This window comes from Glycine max, chromosome 6, assembly GCF_000004515.6.
Source record: "Glycine max cultivar Williams 82 chromosome 6, Glycine_max_v4.0, whole genome shotgun sequence".
In the NCBI taxonomy this organism is placed as follows: Eukaryota; Viridiplantae; Streptophyta; class Magnoliopsida; order Fabales; family Fabaceae; genus Glycine; species Glycine max.
In genome coordinates this window covers 2,952,240-2,970,634 of record NC_038242.2, presented here as the reverse complement: position 1 = coordinate 2,970,634, position 18,395 = coordinate 2,952,240, and the positions used below count along the sequence as shown (strand labels likewise).

Sequence of the window (18,395 nt, the reverse complement as noted above, 5' to 3'; positions counted from 1 at the left end):
TAGTCTTCTCTTGCCAATATTATTTCAGTATTTGTATAAATAACTTGCTTGCTTAATTTATATAGTTTTTTCGCCTTAATTAATTTCAAATGCTCTTCTTTTCCAACTACATAATGCCTAATGGAGAGGGCCATTTACAGCCTTGATCTACAGGAAGGAACACGTATAACTTTATGCTTATACTTTCTGTTAATAATACCAGCTTGCAAAAGAATAAACACATCAATCATAATTAAGATTATATAAAAAAAGAAAAAGAATGGCTAAAAGCACAACAGCCACCATATTGTTTAATTGAAATAAGAACCAATCCAAATCACCATATTGTTACCACCCACTAGTGGGAGGGTTACCCTATAGAATAATGATATATAAACAACGTCTTTATATTAAATACTTATCGTATCATGTCATATAAAAACAAAAGTGTTTGTTGTTCATCAAAATTTTTCCATCTATACATTTGAGAAATTATTAGATATATAGTTTGGAACCTTAAATTTTATAATTTACAAAATAAAAACTTAAAACATTTACTTATATGTTAAGTAAAGATTAGTGAGAATCATGATGATTCCAAACGACTCGATAATATCTCTTATATATACAACTTACGTACATGGTATATAGCAAAAGAAGAGACAATTTCATACATATATTTAAAAATTTAGTTCGTATAGATCCATCCTATTAATTAAGAAGCTAGGAGAACCAACCAACCAGCAAAATATAGCAAGGGATACGATTCTTATTCTTGCACAAAGGATGCAAATTAATATATTGAATATACTGCATGTTTCTCCGTACGTAATTAATAATAAACATGAGAGCATTAACAAAATACGAAGACAAATGTGGCAATATAAATACAGAACCCAAGTTTGGAAGGTGATAAGAAGCTAAGCTAGACATAACACAAATACTTAGAGACTAGAGAGGGGTTGAATTTGAATAGGAGTTGCTAACATGGCATTCATAGAGCGTAATGTGTCGAGTGATGGGAAGCGTGTGATGACTGTGGAGCAGTTTAGGCGGTGGCTGATGACAGCATTCGACGCTAACGGAGATGGAAGAATTAGCAAATCCGAACTTCGACGTGCCGTGCGCCTCACCGGAGGGCTCTTTGCTTCATGGAATAGTGGCCTGGCTTTCAGGTCCGCAGACGCCAACCAAGATGGTTTCATTGATGAAAACGAATTCAGAAACCTTGCTCAGTTTGCAGACAAGCATTTCAATGTCAAGATCACACGCTAACTTTTTCACTTTCTTCTCTCCTGCACTCAATTCACTTCTTCTCATCCGATCCATTTTTTTTTAAGGAGTTTCTTTTAACTTTGTCCTTATAACTTTATATTTGTTTGTATCAATCAAAAGAGAAGGTTTTTGGTTCACTATGCATCCACCCTGTGATTAATTTTTTTTTGGATAAGCATCCACCGTGTGATTCATGAAATGAGAAGGTAATAATTACATTGAAAGGACACAAATATAATAAATAGAATTACGATTTTTTAACGCCCAAATACTAGTACACCCACTAAGTGTGTGGATGGATTGATGTGCAGTTGATTCAGTTTAATCATTAATATTAAGTTTAATCGATTCCAACAAAGAATATTTCTTGGACTCTAGAAAAAAAAACAATCAAATATAATACAATGACAATTAGAGTACCAGTGGCCAATATGTATTAGAAGTCATTCGATAAATAATTTTTAATTCAACGATTGAAATTGAAAGAGTAAAATTAGACAAGAAAAAATTCGAGAAAGATCCTCTTTAATCATAAAATAATTGTATTAGATCTTGGTTTAAAAAGTTTTCACACACAATGAGAATCAAATTCAAGATTTTTTGCTATATAAATTGTTTCCATAACGTGTGAGTGCAAAGTATCTGATCACTATGACAACTCGACGGATATGAACTAGTGATGATATATGAACACCCATGCATCAAACATTTCATTTACATGTATTGTATTTCTCTTCTTATATCCCTATATTACCTATCATACCTTCCCTTGTCTTCCATTTATCTTCACCAATGTTATTTAGATGTCACTTTAGGTGTTCACTTTAGGTGTTCACCAATGAAAAATATTTTTCATTTTTTTTCTGACTATAGTATTGTTAAAAATAATCTTCATGGAAAACATTGACTAATTTTTATCGAATATCATGTGTTATTTTCCTTTCTAATTTACAAGAGTATAGATTATTGATTATTTAACCGAAGAGTTTAAAAATAACGAGAACGTTTAATAATTGTTTAATACAAATTAAATGTTCATGCTTCATTGATGACAAATTAGTTTTGCCATGTATGATTTATATATGGACAGGTTCACAATTCCTTATCGTTCTTCCCTGGTGTCTATAATCTAATAAAACAAAATACATTCTTGCTAGTATTATTTTAGTATTTGTTCAAAGAACTAGTTTGCCTTTAACATGGCAGTTGGCAGACCCATAAACCATAAATTATTAATGCACGTTTAATTTAAAGCTTCCGATTTAATATTTCAAATGCATGCTCTTTTTTTTTTCTCCACCACTACTAAAAAAAATCTTTCAAAAATAATTATTTTATATTTTTTACGTCGATTTAAGATTGTCTTTGAATCTATCATTATAAAAAGTCAACACGTATCTATCTAGATGAAGAGGATCATATACGCTTACAATATTCTAGAATGTTGATCTACATATGAAGGGTGAGGACGGATAACTTTATGTTTATATTTTTCTATACATACCAACTTGCAAAGAGAATAAAACACATAACTATTTATATATATATACACCAAATAAAAAAAAATAGAAGAGAAAGGCTAAAAGCACAACATAAGCAACCATAATTGAAGTAAGGCTAAAGGGTTATCTGTATATATACCACGTACATAGCAAAAGGGACAATTTTATACATTGTGCCGCCCCTATATATTATACATAGATCCTGTTAAGCAGCATGCAGTTCCAACCAGCAAAATACCAAAGGGATATGATTCTTATTCTCCCACAAAGGATGCAAATTAATAAATATATATCTTCGTAATTATTAATGATAAACATAGGTGCATGAATTAACAACATAGGAAAACAAAAGTGGCAATATAAATACAGAAGGCAAGCTTGGAAGGTGATCAAGAGCTAGACATAACACAAATACGTAGTTTCACAGTGAAAGAGCACATTGATATTAATTAATATTATGGCGTTCATGGAGCGTAATGTGTGGAGTGATGGGAAGCGTGTGATGACGGTGGAGCAGTTTAAGCGGTGGCTGATGACAGCATTTGACACAAACGGAGATGGAAGAATCAGCAAAGCCGAACTGCGCCGCGCCGTGCGCCTCACCGGAGGGTTCTTGGCCTCATGTAGTAGTGGCCGAGCCTTCAAGTCCGCAGACGCCAACCGTGACGGTTTCATTGATGATAACGAATTCAGAAACCTTGCCCACTTTGCAGACAAGTATTTCAATGTCAGAATCGCACGCTAGTTTAGTTTTTCCGCTTGTTCTTCACTGAATTCAATTCTTCCCTTTTTTTTAAGGGAATTCGAAACGCTGATTAGTATGAAAACATTTTCCTAAAAACTGTACGTACTCTTAAAGGGTGATTCTTCTCCATACTATATGCAGATTAACAATTTTCCTTTTTAACTTTGTTCTTATGTTTCGATATTTAGTACTAAATTAGTCTCTCACTTTTGGAGGTGCCGTCAATTTAGTCCCTGAAATTTAAAAAATATCAAAATAATCATCGACTTTACATTTTGTTTGTCACGTTAGTAACTATCCTTAGTAGTCTTCTAACACCGTTAGTAAATGTGATATGACACGTTAAGTATCACTTGGACGCACACGTGTCAAGTGTAATTGGGAAATAAGCAATGTCACGTTATAGAGACTAATATGATATAATTTAAATGTTATATTGGAAAATGAAAAGTCAATTTTTGTATATAGTGTCAAATTGATCTCTAATAGTTTTCAGTCTAATTGAAAACGTGATGAATTCCCTCTCATCATTTTCTCCCTCCTATGGTTGAAGGATAGCGTTGCTAGGTTTACGTCGATCATTGCTCTCCCAGTGGTGGTGATTGTCGTTTTTCGCCACCCTTCACTGTTCATTGACGCAATTAGTGCTTTTATGTGTTCCACGTCGATCATCGTTACCCTCCAGTGTTGATTGACGCAATCGGTGCTTTCCAATAGAGGTAAGGGTTTTGTTTTTCACTGCACTTGGTCTTCTCGTGTTGAAGCAGCGTAGTTGAACTAACACTATATCATTCAAACGTATTGTTGTTTGCGTTTAAACCGTTGAAGTAGTTTTTGAGAGTGAAAGGTTTGAGATTTTGGTTTAAGAGGCTTTGAAAATAGACACTATTCCTATACCACAAGAGCCACCATAGTTCTATAGATTATATGTTTGCCTTGATGCATGAAAGAAAGACTTTGTTACTAGCTGTAGGCCATTTATTGGACTTGATGACTTTTTTTTGAAGGGGTATTTTGGTGGACAACTTTTTTCACTTGTTGGCCTTGACAGAAACAATCATATTTATGTGTTGGAGAAAAAGACAATCACCTAAATTAATGTCATTGTAGTCCCTTTAATGTCAATTTAGTCTCTCTTTACGTGACAAGTAGAAGAAAGTGATGTGGAAATTCCACGTATGCGTTCAGGTGGCACTTAACGTGCCACATCATACATTTTTTTTGGGAAAAATGTAAATTATATTAAATCCAAAATGATACAATAATAAATGGGACATACCCCGCAGTTAAAGAAAATCAAAAGTCTCCCTAATACAAGAAGACCTATATCAAGATACTAAAACAAATGCAACAGGTGCGCTTGTCTATACATAAAAAACTTAATTTTGCTAATAACCTCTATTACAGAAAATTGATAATATTCAAAAAATCAGTTTGTTCCTAGACAGCCAGATGCAGTAGACTGTAATTGCTATAGTTAGACAACGTAATTGACATTCCTAGACAGCCACATCATACATTTAGTAACGGTGTTAAGAGACTATTAACGACAGAGACTAACGTGGCAAACGAAATCTAACGTCGATAATCATTTTGATATTTTTTAAATCTCAGGGACCAAATTGACAGCACCTTCAAAAGTGAATGACTAATTTGATACTTTACTCTATTTTTATTATGAGAAAGTGATAAAATGAAATGATTATTTAATTGAAAATTAAACTTACTAACATTTTAATTTTTGTGCTAATTAATGACAATTAATTACATTTAAAGGACAAAAATATAATACATACAACTATACCCAAATACAAACAAAATGGTAATTTGGGTGTAGTTTAACATACAATTGATACAAGACTTTAAAAAAATGTTGTATACTTGTATAAGTACCCAACGTAATAGAAACTGTAATAAAGAATAATTTTTAATTGGATGATTGGCGCCCAATAGTAAAATAGAGGTACATGTAGTATATATAAGGGCACCAAGAGGAAAATAATTAGAAAATCGCAATATCAAAAGAATGCTATAGATAAGAAAACAAAGTTAGTTAGTTGAAGCAGTTAGAGATTAACTCAGATTTGGAGAAGTGAATAATATTCAGAAATTATTTTCCCCTAATTTTTCTTTCAGTTTTGTATTCTCTCGTATCAGAATCCAAATGAACCTATGAAAATATTTTAAATAATTAAATATTATTTTTATAGTAATTTATAGATACTTCATTATATGTATTGTTAATTGAAAATTTTGAAGTATTGACTAAAATTTATTAAAGTAAGAATTTATTTTAATTGAATAATTAATTAAAAATGTTAATTTAATTTAATATAAAGTTTTGTAAAAGACATGTCACAAAATAAAAAAAAGATATATATATATATATATTAACATAAAATATAATATTTTATTTTTAAGAATAATGACTCAAAATTATGAAATAAGTATTCCCTTCGAGCTCAAATATAAAGAAAACAAAATTCATGTTAATTAATTGAGTAAATAATTTCAATAATTCTTTTTTTATTCTTGATATCAAATTTAAATAAATAATAATTTAGTAAAAATATTTTTAAATGAGATTATTAAAGTTAAATAACATTAATTAACTTTTTTAAATTAAAATAAATTAAATTTTATTTCTTATATTTGTGTTCAGAAAAAAGTATTATTCTGGAATAGAACACTTTGTATATGTTTCAAAGATGAAAACTTTTCATAAAATTGAAGATTGAAGCCTACATTAAATACCTTAAAATTCTTCACTGCTCTTTTTTTTTTTTTTTTTATCGTTGTAGAAAGAAATAGATGAAAAAAAAATGGGTTTAAAACATTTAATAGTTTCTTTATCTAATAATTAGGAGAAAAATTTATAATTATTTTTTCTTCGATAAAGGTCAAATGAGCTCAGATGTACCGATAAACTTTCTAGTAATATAAATACATATACTACCAATTGTTATAATGGACTAAAATTTCAGAGTTAACTTTCATTTTCATTGTGAACGTGAGTTTGATTCTCCTTAACACCATTCACTTAATAGGCAATTCTCTTTAACTAGATCTCCTAACATTCAAAGAATAGTCGAGTAGTTGTGATTGGTAAATTTGCTTAAGATATTTACCATTTTTTTCACCAAAAAATAAATGACTGTGTTTGCTTTTTTCACTATCCTTTTGTTTAAATTTTTAAAAATAATTATAAAAAACATTTTTATAAGAGTGCGCATGCATATGCATATATATATATATATATATATATATATATATATATATATATATATATATATATATATATATATATATATATATATATATATATATATATATATATATATATATATATATATATATATATATATATATATATATATATATATATATATATATATATATATGAGTTAGTTTGTTTAAGTTTATTTTTTAAAATGAGTGCTTTTTTTAAAAAATAGTATTATAATTTTCTGACATGTTTGTCTAAATTGTTTTTAATTTAAAATAAGCAATTTTTTTTTTACTTTTTTAAGAAAAAAAATTCTGTTTATCTCTTAAAAATATATTTTTATAAAAATACTTATTTTAAAGTTTAAACAAACCCACTCGGAATTTGCTTCTTAAAAAAATATTTTTATGATAAAACAATTTAAACAAACACATCAAAAAAATACAAAACTTAATTTATTTAATAAAAATACTTTTTAATAAATAAATTTAAACAAACAGACCTTTATTTCTTGGATAAAGATGCATGAGCACGCTGCGCTTGTTGAAACCTTGAGAGACACAAGAAAAAAAAAGAGTATAGATATGACATACAAATTATTTTAAAAAAGCATTTTTTTAATAAGCAAATAGAATTTGTTTATCAAAATAAACATAAAACAAGTTATTATAAGTAGAAATAATTTAAACAAACACACTAAAAAATAAAAAAAATATATTTATTTTATTAAAAAATATATTTTTAAAGAAATAAATTTAAATAAACTCAGTATGTTTCACTGTATGAAATTTTTTTGATAATGGACATTGCACTGAAGTCATAAAACTTACGCATGTAGAAGACAGAAACACATAAAAATAAGGAATAATGTTGGGTGAACATTCAATACCAGTCTACATGAGAGGAAAAAAAACAAGAGATAGAAGTGATGATGTGACATGAGAAAGAAAGAGAAATAAGAGATGTTAAATAGGTGTTTATGTGATTAAGGTGTTCATTTATAATTATTGTAAAATAAGAACGAATGAAAACAAGTATAAGCTTTTCTATATGGTAGAATAATAAAACTGAAGAGGCATCACTCAAGTACATAATTACATACATATACAAGTTTGCAATCAAATGAAAAGGACTTCGCTGTGTACTAATCTATCTATAATCAAGAAATGATATCAAATGTGTGTGTGATTTCATGACTTTGGTGGTCACGGGTTAACATTAAAACTAACCAACGACAAAAATGGATTTGATCTCGCAGCGTCAAACAGGGAAGAAGTTCCATCTTGCTCTTTCATACGAATCCCATCCACCAAATTTTCAAATTGCTATGCATTCCGATTAATCAATTCACAGTGCATGTCATCAACAGAATCAGGTGGTTCTCATTGGGCTCAGATACATATAACCTGTATTAGCAAAAACGACAAAATGAAGTAGCATGAACAATTGCACAAACGAAGTGGTGACAAACGTACACCACCATAACATACAATAAAATTAATTATATTAAATTAATATCTTCAATACTTCAGTTCCAGGAGAAATATTGAACATATACTAGAAAATTGTAAAGATATTTACCTATAAAGTTTCTGATTAAATTAAAGGAAACACTTGAGTTAAAAACCTATGCAAAATAGATCAAGTATCTAATTACTAAAACTAAATCCTGGAGTCTGGATAGATTATGTAGAGCTGATAAATTTACCCATAAAATTTTTGAAGCAGGACAGCCTGCGCCCATCCATACCGCATAATTGAGCCCAAAAATTCATGGGACCCTTTCAAATATCCATGGCAGGAGGGGGTAGTTTCCAGAAATTCCATGAGTTAAAGTCCTCCTGCAAACAAGGTTAAGCAAGAAAACGGCCAAAAGTAACCAAGATTACAAAAAAATTCCTTAATAGAATGAAATTTGCACTAAAGTTTAAAAGCATAATAACGTAACCAGGATAAATCACACAGCAGACAAATATAAAAAGATCCACCCCAGCTCTCACACTCAACATGCTTTACTTTGAATTTTAAATTCTAGGAAGACTGCAATAAAATTTGTGGAACACAATCCCCAAGACTGAAATTATGAGAAAGAGAATAAAAATAAAGATTCTTCAAGATTAAACCTGCTCAGAAGAGCTAGTAGGGGGGAACATTCCATTCACGAGAGCATGCAGAGAAGTATATGATTTTGTGTCAACACGACGGTTTACAACCACCTCTCCCTGCGAACTTAAAAAATAAGAAAGGTTTGACGAACTTCAAACATTTTAGGAACTTCTAGCACCAAGGAAATTTTTACTTTTTAAAAAAAGGATTTATTTACCCTGGGATTAATAATGAAGATTTTTCCTAGGGGAATTCCAACCTTAAGGTAGCTGATTTCATCAGTATCCCTATTACCAAAACCAGCATAGAATGGACTGCTATCAGAAGGAAAAAGTGCCTTGATGTCCTGATGACATAAAAATTCAAATTGACTTTAATAACATTATGACTGTAATATGCTCATTATAATATGTAGCAGCGGGAAACTAACCTCTAAGCATGCAATTTTGAATTCATGAGGAACCCTCCTAATAACTGGAAATAGATGAGAAAAAAAAATGTTTTAGTCCAAAAATATTATAAATGCAAGACTAGGGCATTTCATACAAAGACTTAAATTAAAATTTGATGAATCCTCACATTCTTGTATACATACATCAAAATTAAGTGGTCAATGAGTCATAAGAAAACTTCAAAAAATCATACAAGAATCCTACATATATTGGCCACAGCTCCACATGGTGGTGTCTTATACGAACTAGAATACAAAAAAAAATAAAATAGAAATCATGCCATAAAAGAAATCCAAAACTTAGTCACTTTTAATCCTTTTAACAAACATAGCCCACACAGCTTGTGTCTTCATGTGATATAAGGGAATAAAAGTTGAATGCTTTTATTTTATTCAATTTTGCCCATTTATACTATTCTTAGAGGTTCCTAGCACAATACTATAGCCTTCCAAACCCTGTTATACAAAGGAAAATGTTTGATGCCCACATTGGTATCTAACACCTAGTGAGAGAGAGAAAAAAGGAGAAAAACTATTTGTATGATAGGATTTATGATGTCATAGGAAGAGAGAGAGATAAATGAAAGGTGTTGGTGAGGTGTTTAAAATTAGGGGGTGTCCATGTATCACTTTCTCTTGTACAAAAGCTATCTGTCACTTAAGGTAAAACAGGGCGCAAAAGTACAGACTCCAGATTTTCGTTGCAGGCTTTGCAGACTGCTTTAGCTAAAATACTTGAATTTCATCAAAGAACTTCTCATTCTTCAAGAAGACATGAAAAAAGGAATTTTTTTTTAATTATTCAAGTAGGATTTGTTTCAGTTAGGTGTAATCAGTAGTTCAGTACTGTTTTTTTTGTTTGGGGGGGGGAATAACTGAAGACAGACACAGTGAAGTGTTAGATCGTTCAAAAACAGCTTTTTAATAACCAAGTTCCCTTTTCTTGTTCTGTCTGTGAAATCCAAGTTCAAGTATCAACAAAGACAATCTGCATTCATTCATCTAATAAAGAAAGTTTTTAACAATTGCTTTAGATAAAAGTGGTGCCTAACCCCCCTGGATAAAAAAAGAAGGAAAAACAAAAAAAGTTGTACAACTTGGAAGAAAGGGAACAATAAGAAGCAGCAGAAAACAAAGACAAGCAGAGTTGTTACCTTCTCGATATAGAGAGGGAAAAAGTCCATCAGGGGAAATAACAACAGGACCATCTGGTAAAACTTTTCCATCCTGCAATATACAAAATGAAAATGCAAATGGCTTTCTTTCCTTTTATATTTTTGTCCATATGGATTGGAAACTTATTGCTAAATTTATACATCACCTGTTTAAGGTTAACTAAGAATTGCCGTGTAATATAGGCCTGAGAAATTGAACGAGCACTGAGAAAAAGCAGTTGGTAACCATTTTCCTGTAAACGTGAGATTGACAATGGAAAAGATCATGAGAGACACCACACGGGTGAAAAGAGATCAAAGGATGGTTGTTATGGGCAGGACATAGGTACAGTTTCCATCATAAAACTCCTAAAAAATTAATCATATTAGAATATAAACAATTTAGTGCCTTTAACAGATAAAACAATGGTGTATGATCAGTGTATGCAGAGGATTTAACCACATTATCATATTGTAGCAGTCTCAAAACATCTAAACTCAAGGACAAGATAAGCAAACCTTGATTGCGGAGAATAAATGTGCAACACCTGTCTGTGACCAGTCAATACCAACCAAAGGCATGAACTGACCAAGAACATCTGACCTGTAAGAAATGAAACAAGAAAAAGAAATTACAATTTCATACTAGAGTTAGATCTTTTGAAAATAACAGAAGAGAAACAAAAGACATGGACTCTATTAGGCAAAAGCTTATCAGGATGTTAAAAGTCCTTGCAGGAAGAAGGAAAGGGTATTCAAATTCAAACAATTTCTACAATTTTATTTTCTGTTGTGTTGTCCATCTTGTCTTACTTTCTTATGTACTACTCATAATGTATTTTGGCATTCCAACAAAAAAAAAATCACTTAAATATGTTAACTTTACCTTATCAACTCAAAATTGGCCAAGATATTGCTACAACTTGTAAATTTTCTCATAGAAATAGTACCATAAATCGTCAGTCAATTCAACTTTAAATGTCTAATGGTAATTATGAAACTAATTATACCTGCCAACTTTACAATAATCAAGAGTATTGACTAGTGCAGACCAAACAAGGATCTTTATCTACTTAAATATTTTACATACAATCGGGGTTGTTGATTGGCAACTGGCCAACCTAGGTTGTCTAGCTCAATTATCGGATAAACCCAAAGTGAATGACATTTTCCTTCTACAGGTATGTAAAACTCCAATAAGTAGTTCATAAATTATGGTCAAATTTCTTCCATCAAATTTCAGTACACATCAAAGAACTGCCCCATAGAGTTTTTCTTCATTAGAAATCAAACCCAAGTATTTTAAAACCATTAAAAAATTTCACATGTCTAATTTCCCTTAAACAAATTTTGAAGTTAAAAGCTCAGTTTATAAGAGAATGAGTCTAAGCACAAGTAAACAAATCTATGTATGCAGATTCAACCAACAAGAAGCAAACATGAAGAGAAACTCCAGAAAATATGCCCCGCATTACTTCATAATTGTTCCAAGTGCAATCTACCACAAGTACCCCATAATGATACTAAATTATTGGATTTATAATCCAAGCTTGATAAGTTGATAGATTTTTGTTTGTATTGTGCTTTCATTAGATATTTTAGCAAGAACATACTAATTCTAAAAAGCGTATGACGGGAAGTAAAACAAAAAGGCAACTAAATGATAGAGGAAAAAGCACGAAATAAAATTCATATGATGTTTTAGGAGCAAACAACTGAACATGCTGAACAGGCAGATGAACTATGATGTTGGAATCCTGTTAGCACTATAAACTGAAAAAAAGGTTGGAAAGTCCATACCTAGTTTTTTTTCAAGTGATAACAGGATAGGGAAAAGAAACACTTGGTACTCAAAAGAAACAAGATCCATAGAGAATCTAATTGTTTGCCAATCACCACCATATTAACATCACATAGTAGAAGTTTACTGATACATAGCAGAATATATTTTATCCTGACATATATTTAAAGAAATTTGGTGTGATATGTTACTCCTAGGTCTGAAAAGCATGGATTGGTAAGCTCATGGAGGAATACAGCAAATTGTGGATATCCTTTCACTTGATAGAGGCAAGACATATTTGATTGGAAAAAAAAAAAGAAAAAGAAGTCAGCCAGCTCTAAGATTTAAATGAGCTTGCAGAGGAGCATATTTTTAGGTAGATACCAATTATCTTTATTTGGTAGGTAACATCAAATTAACAAAGAAAATGACAAAGAAAAACAACCTTTAAAAGAATGAATATTCACCAGTGTTGTCTGAGTGCATTATCTATTTTAAAAACAGCTTCATTTTCAAAAAGATGTATCCTCACCTTGTAATTGTACCATCCACATCTGAGATCACTATACGAGTGTTCCATTTCCACAAATAGATTCGACAGTCAACCTGTTAGTCAAACATAAAAAATAAGAAATAAAGGTAGAAGAGAGTTTTCAATAGAAGAAATGTACATAAAAGGAAACGAGAAGTAAACTTCATGTTCTTAAAATAAAACTATAGAAACTCATGATTATTTACCTGCTGCTTCCCCAGCACAGCTGTAGAGAAGGTGAAGGTTACAGTATTCATCCCATCCTTCAGATTCAATGAGGCTAGCTGTTCAGAGGTTGGAGTCATTTCCTTAACCTTCTTTTTCATTAAATTGGGTTTGAGCTCATTTTTGTTCATATCAGTACTAGTCGTATTCTCTGGAGAATTAACAAAAGTAGCGTTGTTGGCATTACTTGGAGAAGGCGGCAACATAGACTTGCTAGATCCTGCTCTCCTCAAGGAGAAAGGCCAAATTCTCCAACTTCCACCAGGGGAAGGGTTGTGTGTTGATGGATCTCCTGTATGATTTTTCTCAACTTGGTCAGCTGGTATCATGCCTTTCAGTTTAAATATATATGGACTTTCAAAAGACACCATGCCTAAATCCCATAGAAAATAATGATAACCAATCTTAATAACAAGCCTATTATCCCCCAAGATGCAAAGAAGTATTTATTTACCAACCAGATATTCAGCATTGAATGCTTTTGAATTACAGTCAGCTCCCATCCCTTCACACAACAAGTGTTTACAGTGACTGTTGTTTGCATAAATGATAAATTAGTATAGTAACTACCTACAGGCTACAGCTTAATGTTTGAGAAGCCTTTTTCAAAGCTACAACAATGACAAAACCCTTCATTTTGATCTGGCAAAATACACAAGTTTACTCAAACTAAATTATTGTTCAAAATAGAAAGTCGCTTCTGAATCTTCAGTGAAATTTACAACTTGTTGCTATAAAATGTATAACAATTATCATTCCATAAAAACAGTATATTCAGTACACTACTAGAAGAGATGAAATATTATCTAAAGACATGGATTGTTTTCAATTCAGTAGAAAGACAACTTATATAAGTTCTCTTGGCAAGGGGAAGCTTCAGAACAGTACCTTTGAATTCCCCAGAATCATTGTAATCCTTAGCACCTTGCTCCTCATGTGGTAACTGGTTTCTTTTGTCTTCATCTGATTTTAGACATTCCAAGTCATCTTTTCCAGGAAATGCCCATGGCAAGGATGTGGAATTTGAGTCCAGTGATTGACTCAAAGGATAATGAACATCGTATTCGACCATGATGTCACTACCAGAAGAAATATTTGGCAAGGATCCCGAAAGCTGCACAACTTCCTCCACCGCAGCTATGGTTCTGGGAATGACTATGGGATTGGATATTGCTGTTAACTTTTCAGTGTCATTCCCATAAGAAACATGATCTTCTTTATCTACATGTTCAGGGGAGAATGATCTCTCGAATCGATCATTGATTACACTTTTGTCAAGGTCACTAAAAAGGAAATTTTCGTCCTCTGAACTTGGTGATGATGATCTCCTTGATGCTTTACTTGGAGATGATAGTGTGCTAGAGACATTTTTGATAACACAATTTGGCTCAACTTTTTTCTCATTTGAATAATGTCCTAGGCTCATTTTGACAGTTTGAGGTTTTGGAGATGTTGGTTGCTCTTCAACAACCACCTCATTGTACCTAACATCATCAGAATCTGAACTAGCTGTTTGCTGAACCCGAGAATAAAACTCAAGAGCAGCATTCTCAATAACTTCCTCAGCTTCTGTATCCTAAAGGATAACTTTAGGGTGTTAGTGCCAACCGAAACAAAGTAAATGTTTTCTTGATTTAATTATGAGCAATGCTATAGTGGTATACCCTCATACGAGAACCTCCTAATACTTTGTAAGAAAGTATTAAATGAAAAAGGTAAATGCATTTAATACCTTAAGAACATAAAAAGTTTGAATACTTTCTTCATATAGTTAGTAGTGGGTTACTGGATTAGTAGAAGTATTTTAGGGATTGAGAATGATTCTTTAACTATTCCAGTTGACATGTAAAAAGTTCCATGCAAAGAATCTAGTATCATTTCTTATTGGACAAAACTTAAATATAGTACCATAAATACTAGTGCTGTCATTCACCAATCAAAATTGGCCGTATGATATTTTATCCCGGCCACTGCTGCTGACCTTCAATGCAGCCATCAATTTCATCTCAGTAAACAAAATTGGCATCTTGGCAACCGGTTTTATATATATTATATAGCCAGTTTTGATTGGAGAACATTATTTGCTTAGTTACTAGTATTTAGTTCTCTCCAATTCCTCAAGCCAAAACCATAGGTGAAGGCTACTTGGTGAAGGCTACTTGTCCATGAATTTGTTAATTTACCTCAGCTAGCAGTACAGTTGCAGAACCATGCAAGACTTCATCATCGTGGACATGGACATTAACTTCCCCGTGAGCTTGTTCACTAGAACAATCCACGCCCAACTTGGAAGTCTCTGATGATGTTTCATTACTATTTTTACCCGGCGCATCAATAGAAAGCTCTTCTCCATTCAATCCCTTTTCTACGCATGCCTCAACCTCCATCTCCACACATGCAACTTGCACATCAGACCCTGCAGTATCATACATGACTTCCTTCCCATTCAAGTCACACTCACCATCAAAACAAGATTCCTCATTCAATTCACCATTCTCCACAACCACCTCACCATCCCCAGACGGGTTAGCAAGAGCATCTTGCCCTTGTTCCGCGGAGAGATTGGTGGACCACTTGATGTCTAACAAGTTAGCCGCAATCTGGGCCCGCTCCAAGGAACCAACCCTGTTCTCAGTTCCATCACCATCACCAACAGCCCCACCATCTTCCCTCTTCAAAGACCTTCTCCCAAAGACAAGGCCAAGTATCCGGGAGCGGCGAGAACTAGTAGTCCTTCCCACAACCTCAGCAGCAGCTGCAGCATCATAATTCAAACTCTTGGACCTGAGAGAGTGAGAGCGAGAGTGATCATCTGCCTCATCATCAGCGGAAGAAGACGGAAACATCAAAATAGCATCTTCTTCTTCTTGTCCTTGTGCATCGATTTCCCTGAGAAAAAAGGCTTCCCCTGTATGATCAAGATGCATTTGGAAGTCAGCTTGAACCCCATTGACACAGATATCAACAACCTTTTCCCTTGCCTTCAAAACCCCTTGGAATTTGCCGAATCGAACGTACCAAGGAGAGGACTTGAAAGTACCATCTTTCTGTTCCACCACCACAATATCAACGGCGCCACCAAACGGATGAAACGGCCCTGAAAACCTGACCACGCCCTGACTAATTATTCTACCCACCGCTTGCATCCTCCCTAATTATTCTTCTTCTATTCCCTCTCATAAATTCAATCTCGATTTCGTAACGCTCAATCTAAGAAAAAATAAAACGTGGATAAATAATTCAATTCAGAAAGAATCGTAGGGCGTGGACTTTGGGGAAGTGTGGATCGCGGAATTATTGAAAAAGGATATTCTAATAAATTGTGAATGGATATTGATTTGAAAGAGGCGATCCTGTAGTGTAAGCTGAAGAAGAAGCGATTGAATTTTGCGATTGGGGAGGGACGAGGAGGAGAGGTTGTTGGCGGTGAAGACCAACGACGACGACGAAGAAGAAGAAAGATTTATGTCATACGTGGCTCGATGTGGGGCCCGCTTTTCAGATTCATTGGTTCTTTTCGCATTTCGCACCGTTCGAACCTTCAATGTCCAATTCCCGCCGCTAGTGCTTGCTTCACGTACGCTTCTTCATTCTCACCATTTTCATACACAAATCAAATCACTCATCCTTAATTCCTAAGATAACAGTATTATACAAGCCTACACGGAAAGGAAAAGTATTACTACACATGACATAGCTTATAACTAGAAAGATAAAATGTTGTATAAAATAGAAGGCTATGTAAAACTATTTATTTTCTTGCTATTTTCATCAACCAATTTGACACAATTGAATTTCACGAATAATTATAGATATCCTTGTTGAGAAAATGTTTTCAATACTAGTATATTTAATTGAATTATTTTCTCTTTCTATAATTAGAAATAATAAATGACGTAAAGACCGTCACTTTCCAATGATCATGATCGACCTAATAATAATATAGATGGCATTGCTTGAGGACCACTAGAGAGTGAAGTCTGATTATGATTCTCTCATGTGTCATGTTAGGTTGTTGTTTTGTTTGAAAAGGAAGGGGACCACAGCCAAACTTTTCTGCGGATGCAAATGGACACAATCGTACAAAACATGTATATGACTTGGGATATGTTCTATCTGTTTTGAATCAATGTTACATGTTCTTATTGGAGAGCATATATTGTTTCGCTCCACTTTCCAGTCTTTTGAACGCCTATTTATAGCTTTGGCTCTCTCAAGTTGAGGTGCATTGGAAAGCAGGATAACGTAAAAACAAAAACACAAATTCATGGCGAGCTTCTCCTAATACCCGAATTAATTAATACGGATGGATTTCATAATCATACTAGAGCTGTAATGTGGGTTACGTACTGCTCCATCATTCAAAGACTTATTGCTCAGGAGTGGGAGTTCCAATTTGGACATGTTTGCAGAGCCAAATTCTCTTGGTGGTATCATTGCTCTATCATTTAAAATAATGGAATGTCCAAATATCATTCCTCTATCAAATTCCGTTCCATCCTCAGTCTCTCTTGCTTGGTTTAGCTGATAAATAATACCAGAACTTTGTTCAGTAGATATAGTTTTCTTCTTGGGCTTTTGGTCCATTGTCTCTTGGCCCAATTGCAGGAACAAATTGCAATTTCAGTCCAACACACTTAAATACAAATTGAACAACATGGCATGATGTGTCATTTAGGAGGGGCAAAATGGTCATATTATCACCTTGTGTTTGTGGACTTAGTCGGATTGGGTCATAAGGCTCACCTTTGCCGCTGTTGCTTCTTGCACCCTTTTGGCTTTGGATTGACCCATCAAAATGTAATTTTAAACTCGGAATTGATTACATCTTTGACATTTTGGATTTGACCAATCAGAAAGATAAAAAAGTATTTCAGAGAGATGCAGGAAGCAATTTTTGGAGGTGCAAGAAGCAACAACCCACCTTTGCTTGTGAGGTTTTCTGGGCCAGCCTACCAGTATTTTTTTTTCTCATTTCCTTATCTTAATCCCCTGACCTAAAAAATATAATTTTATTTACAGCAAATATAGACTACTACGTATTTACATCATTGAAACTTGACTCATTTTAACATTTGGTGCAGAAAGTTTATTTTGTTGAGAATAATTAGTGCGTTCCTGATGCACAAGAAAGGAAGCCGTGGAACTTATCCAGTCATATCCTTAACTTAATTACTAGATACGGGAACGGTTACTCCGTAACGTATGTTGTGTGTAGCTTAATACTAAAGTGGAATGGTCAAACACAACACATGCACCTTGCATATAGAATGGGATTTTGTTCCAATTAATTTGACTCATAGTACAACAGCGATCGCAAGAAGATGGTGGTCCTCTTTCATAAAGCTAACATATGTATTTCTAAGCTCATCATTATGTTTATCATTAATTCTTAGCATGACCTTTATGACTATCAT

The 18,395-nt window shown here is 32.9% G+C and overlaps 3 protein-coding genes across 5 annotated transcripts; 2 read left to right on the top strand and 1 right to left on the bottom strand.

Annotated features, from left to right (window-relative positions):
- The first annotated feature begins 896 nt into the window (after positions 1 to 896).
- LOC102662531 (polcalcin Phl p 7) lies at positions 897 to 1,385 on the top strand. The gene has a single exon (XM_006581179.4). It carries the CDS (start codon positions 967 to 969, stop codon positions 1,252 to 1,254), a length of 288 nt encoding a protein of 95 aa, XP_006581242.1. The 5' UTR covers positions 897 to 966; the 3' UTR covers positions 1,255 to 1,385.
- A 1,764-nt stretch (positions 1,386 to 3,149) lies between these two features.
- Positions 3,150 to 3,755, top strand: LOC106799125 (polcalcin Phl p 7). The gene has a single exon (XM_014777121.2). The coding sequence runs from the start codon at positions 3,214 to 3,216 to the stop codon at positions 3,499 to 3,501; it is 288 nt and encodes a 95-aa protein (XP_014632607.1). The 5' UTR covers positions 3,150 to 3,213; the 3' UTR covers positions 3,502 to 3,755.
- Positions 3,756 to 7,752: 3,997 nt separating this feature from the next.
- Positions 7,753 to 16,713, bottom strand: LOC100785499 (phosphatidate phosphatase PAH2). Of its 3 annotated transcripts, none has more exons than XR_414566.4 (12): positions 15,162 to 16,710; positions 13,867 to 14,554; positions 12,960 to 13,270; positions 12,754 to 12,827; positions 10,958 to 11,042; positions 10,606 to 10,692; positions 10,439 to 10,511; positions 9,264 to 9,307; positions 9,051 to 9,179; positions 8,851 to 8,949; positions 8,436 to 8,568; positions 7,753 to 8,133 (listed from the first exon to the last, which is right to left on the bottom strand). XR_414566.4 is itself a non-coding variant. In XM_006581178.4 (12 exons), the coding sequence occupies exons 1-11, from the start codon at positions 16,122 to 16,124 to the stop codon at positions 8,512 to 8,514; spliced, it is 2,610 nt and encodes an 869-aa protein (XP_006581241.1). In that variant the 5' UTR covers positions 16,125 to 16,712; the 3' UTR covers positions 7,753 to 8,133; positions 8,478 to 8,511. The 3 variants fall into 3 exon arrangements, 1 of the variants encoding a protein (XP_006581241.1); XM_006581178.4 differs by having other exon boundaries at positions 8,478 to 8,568; positions 15,162 to 16,712; XR_414568.4 differs by lacking the exon at positions 7,753 to 8,133 and having other exon boundaries at positions 8,478 to 8,568; positions 8,851 to 8,956; positions 15,162 to 16,713.
- Positions 16,714 to 18,395: the final 1,682 nt, after the last annotated feature.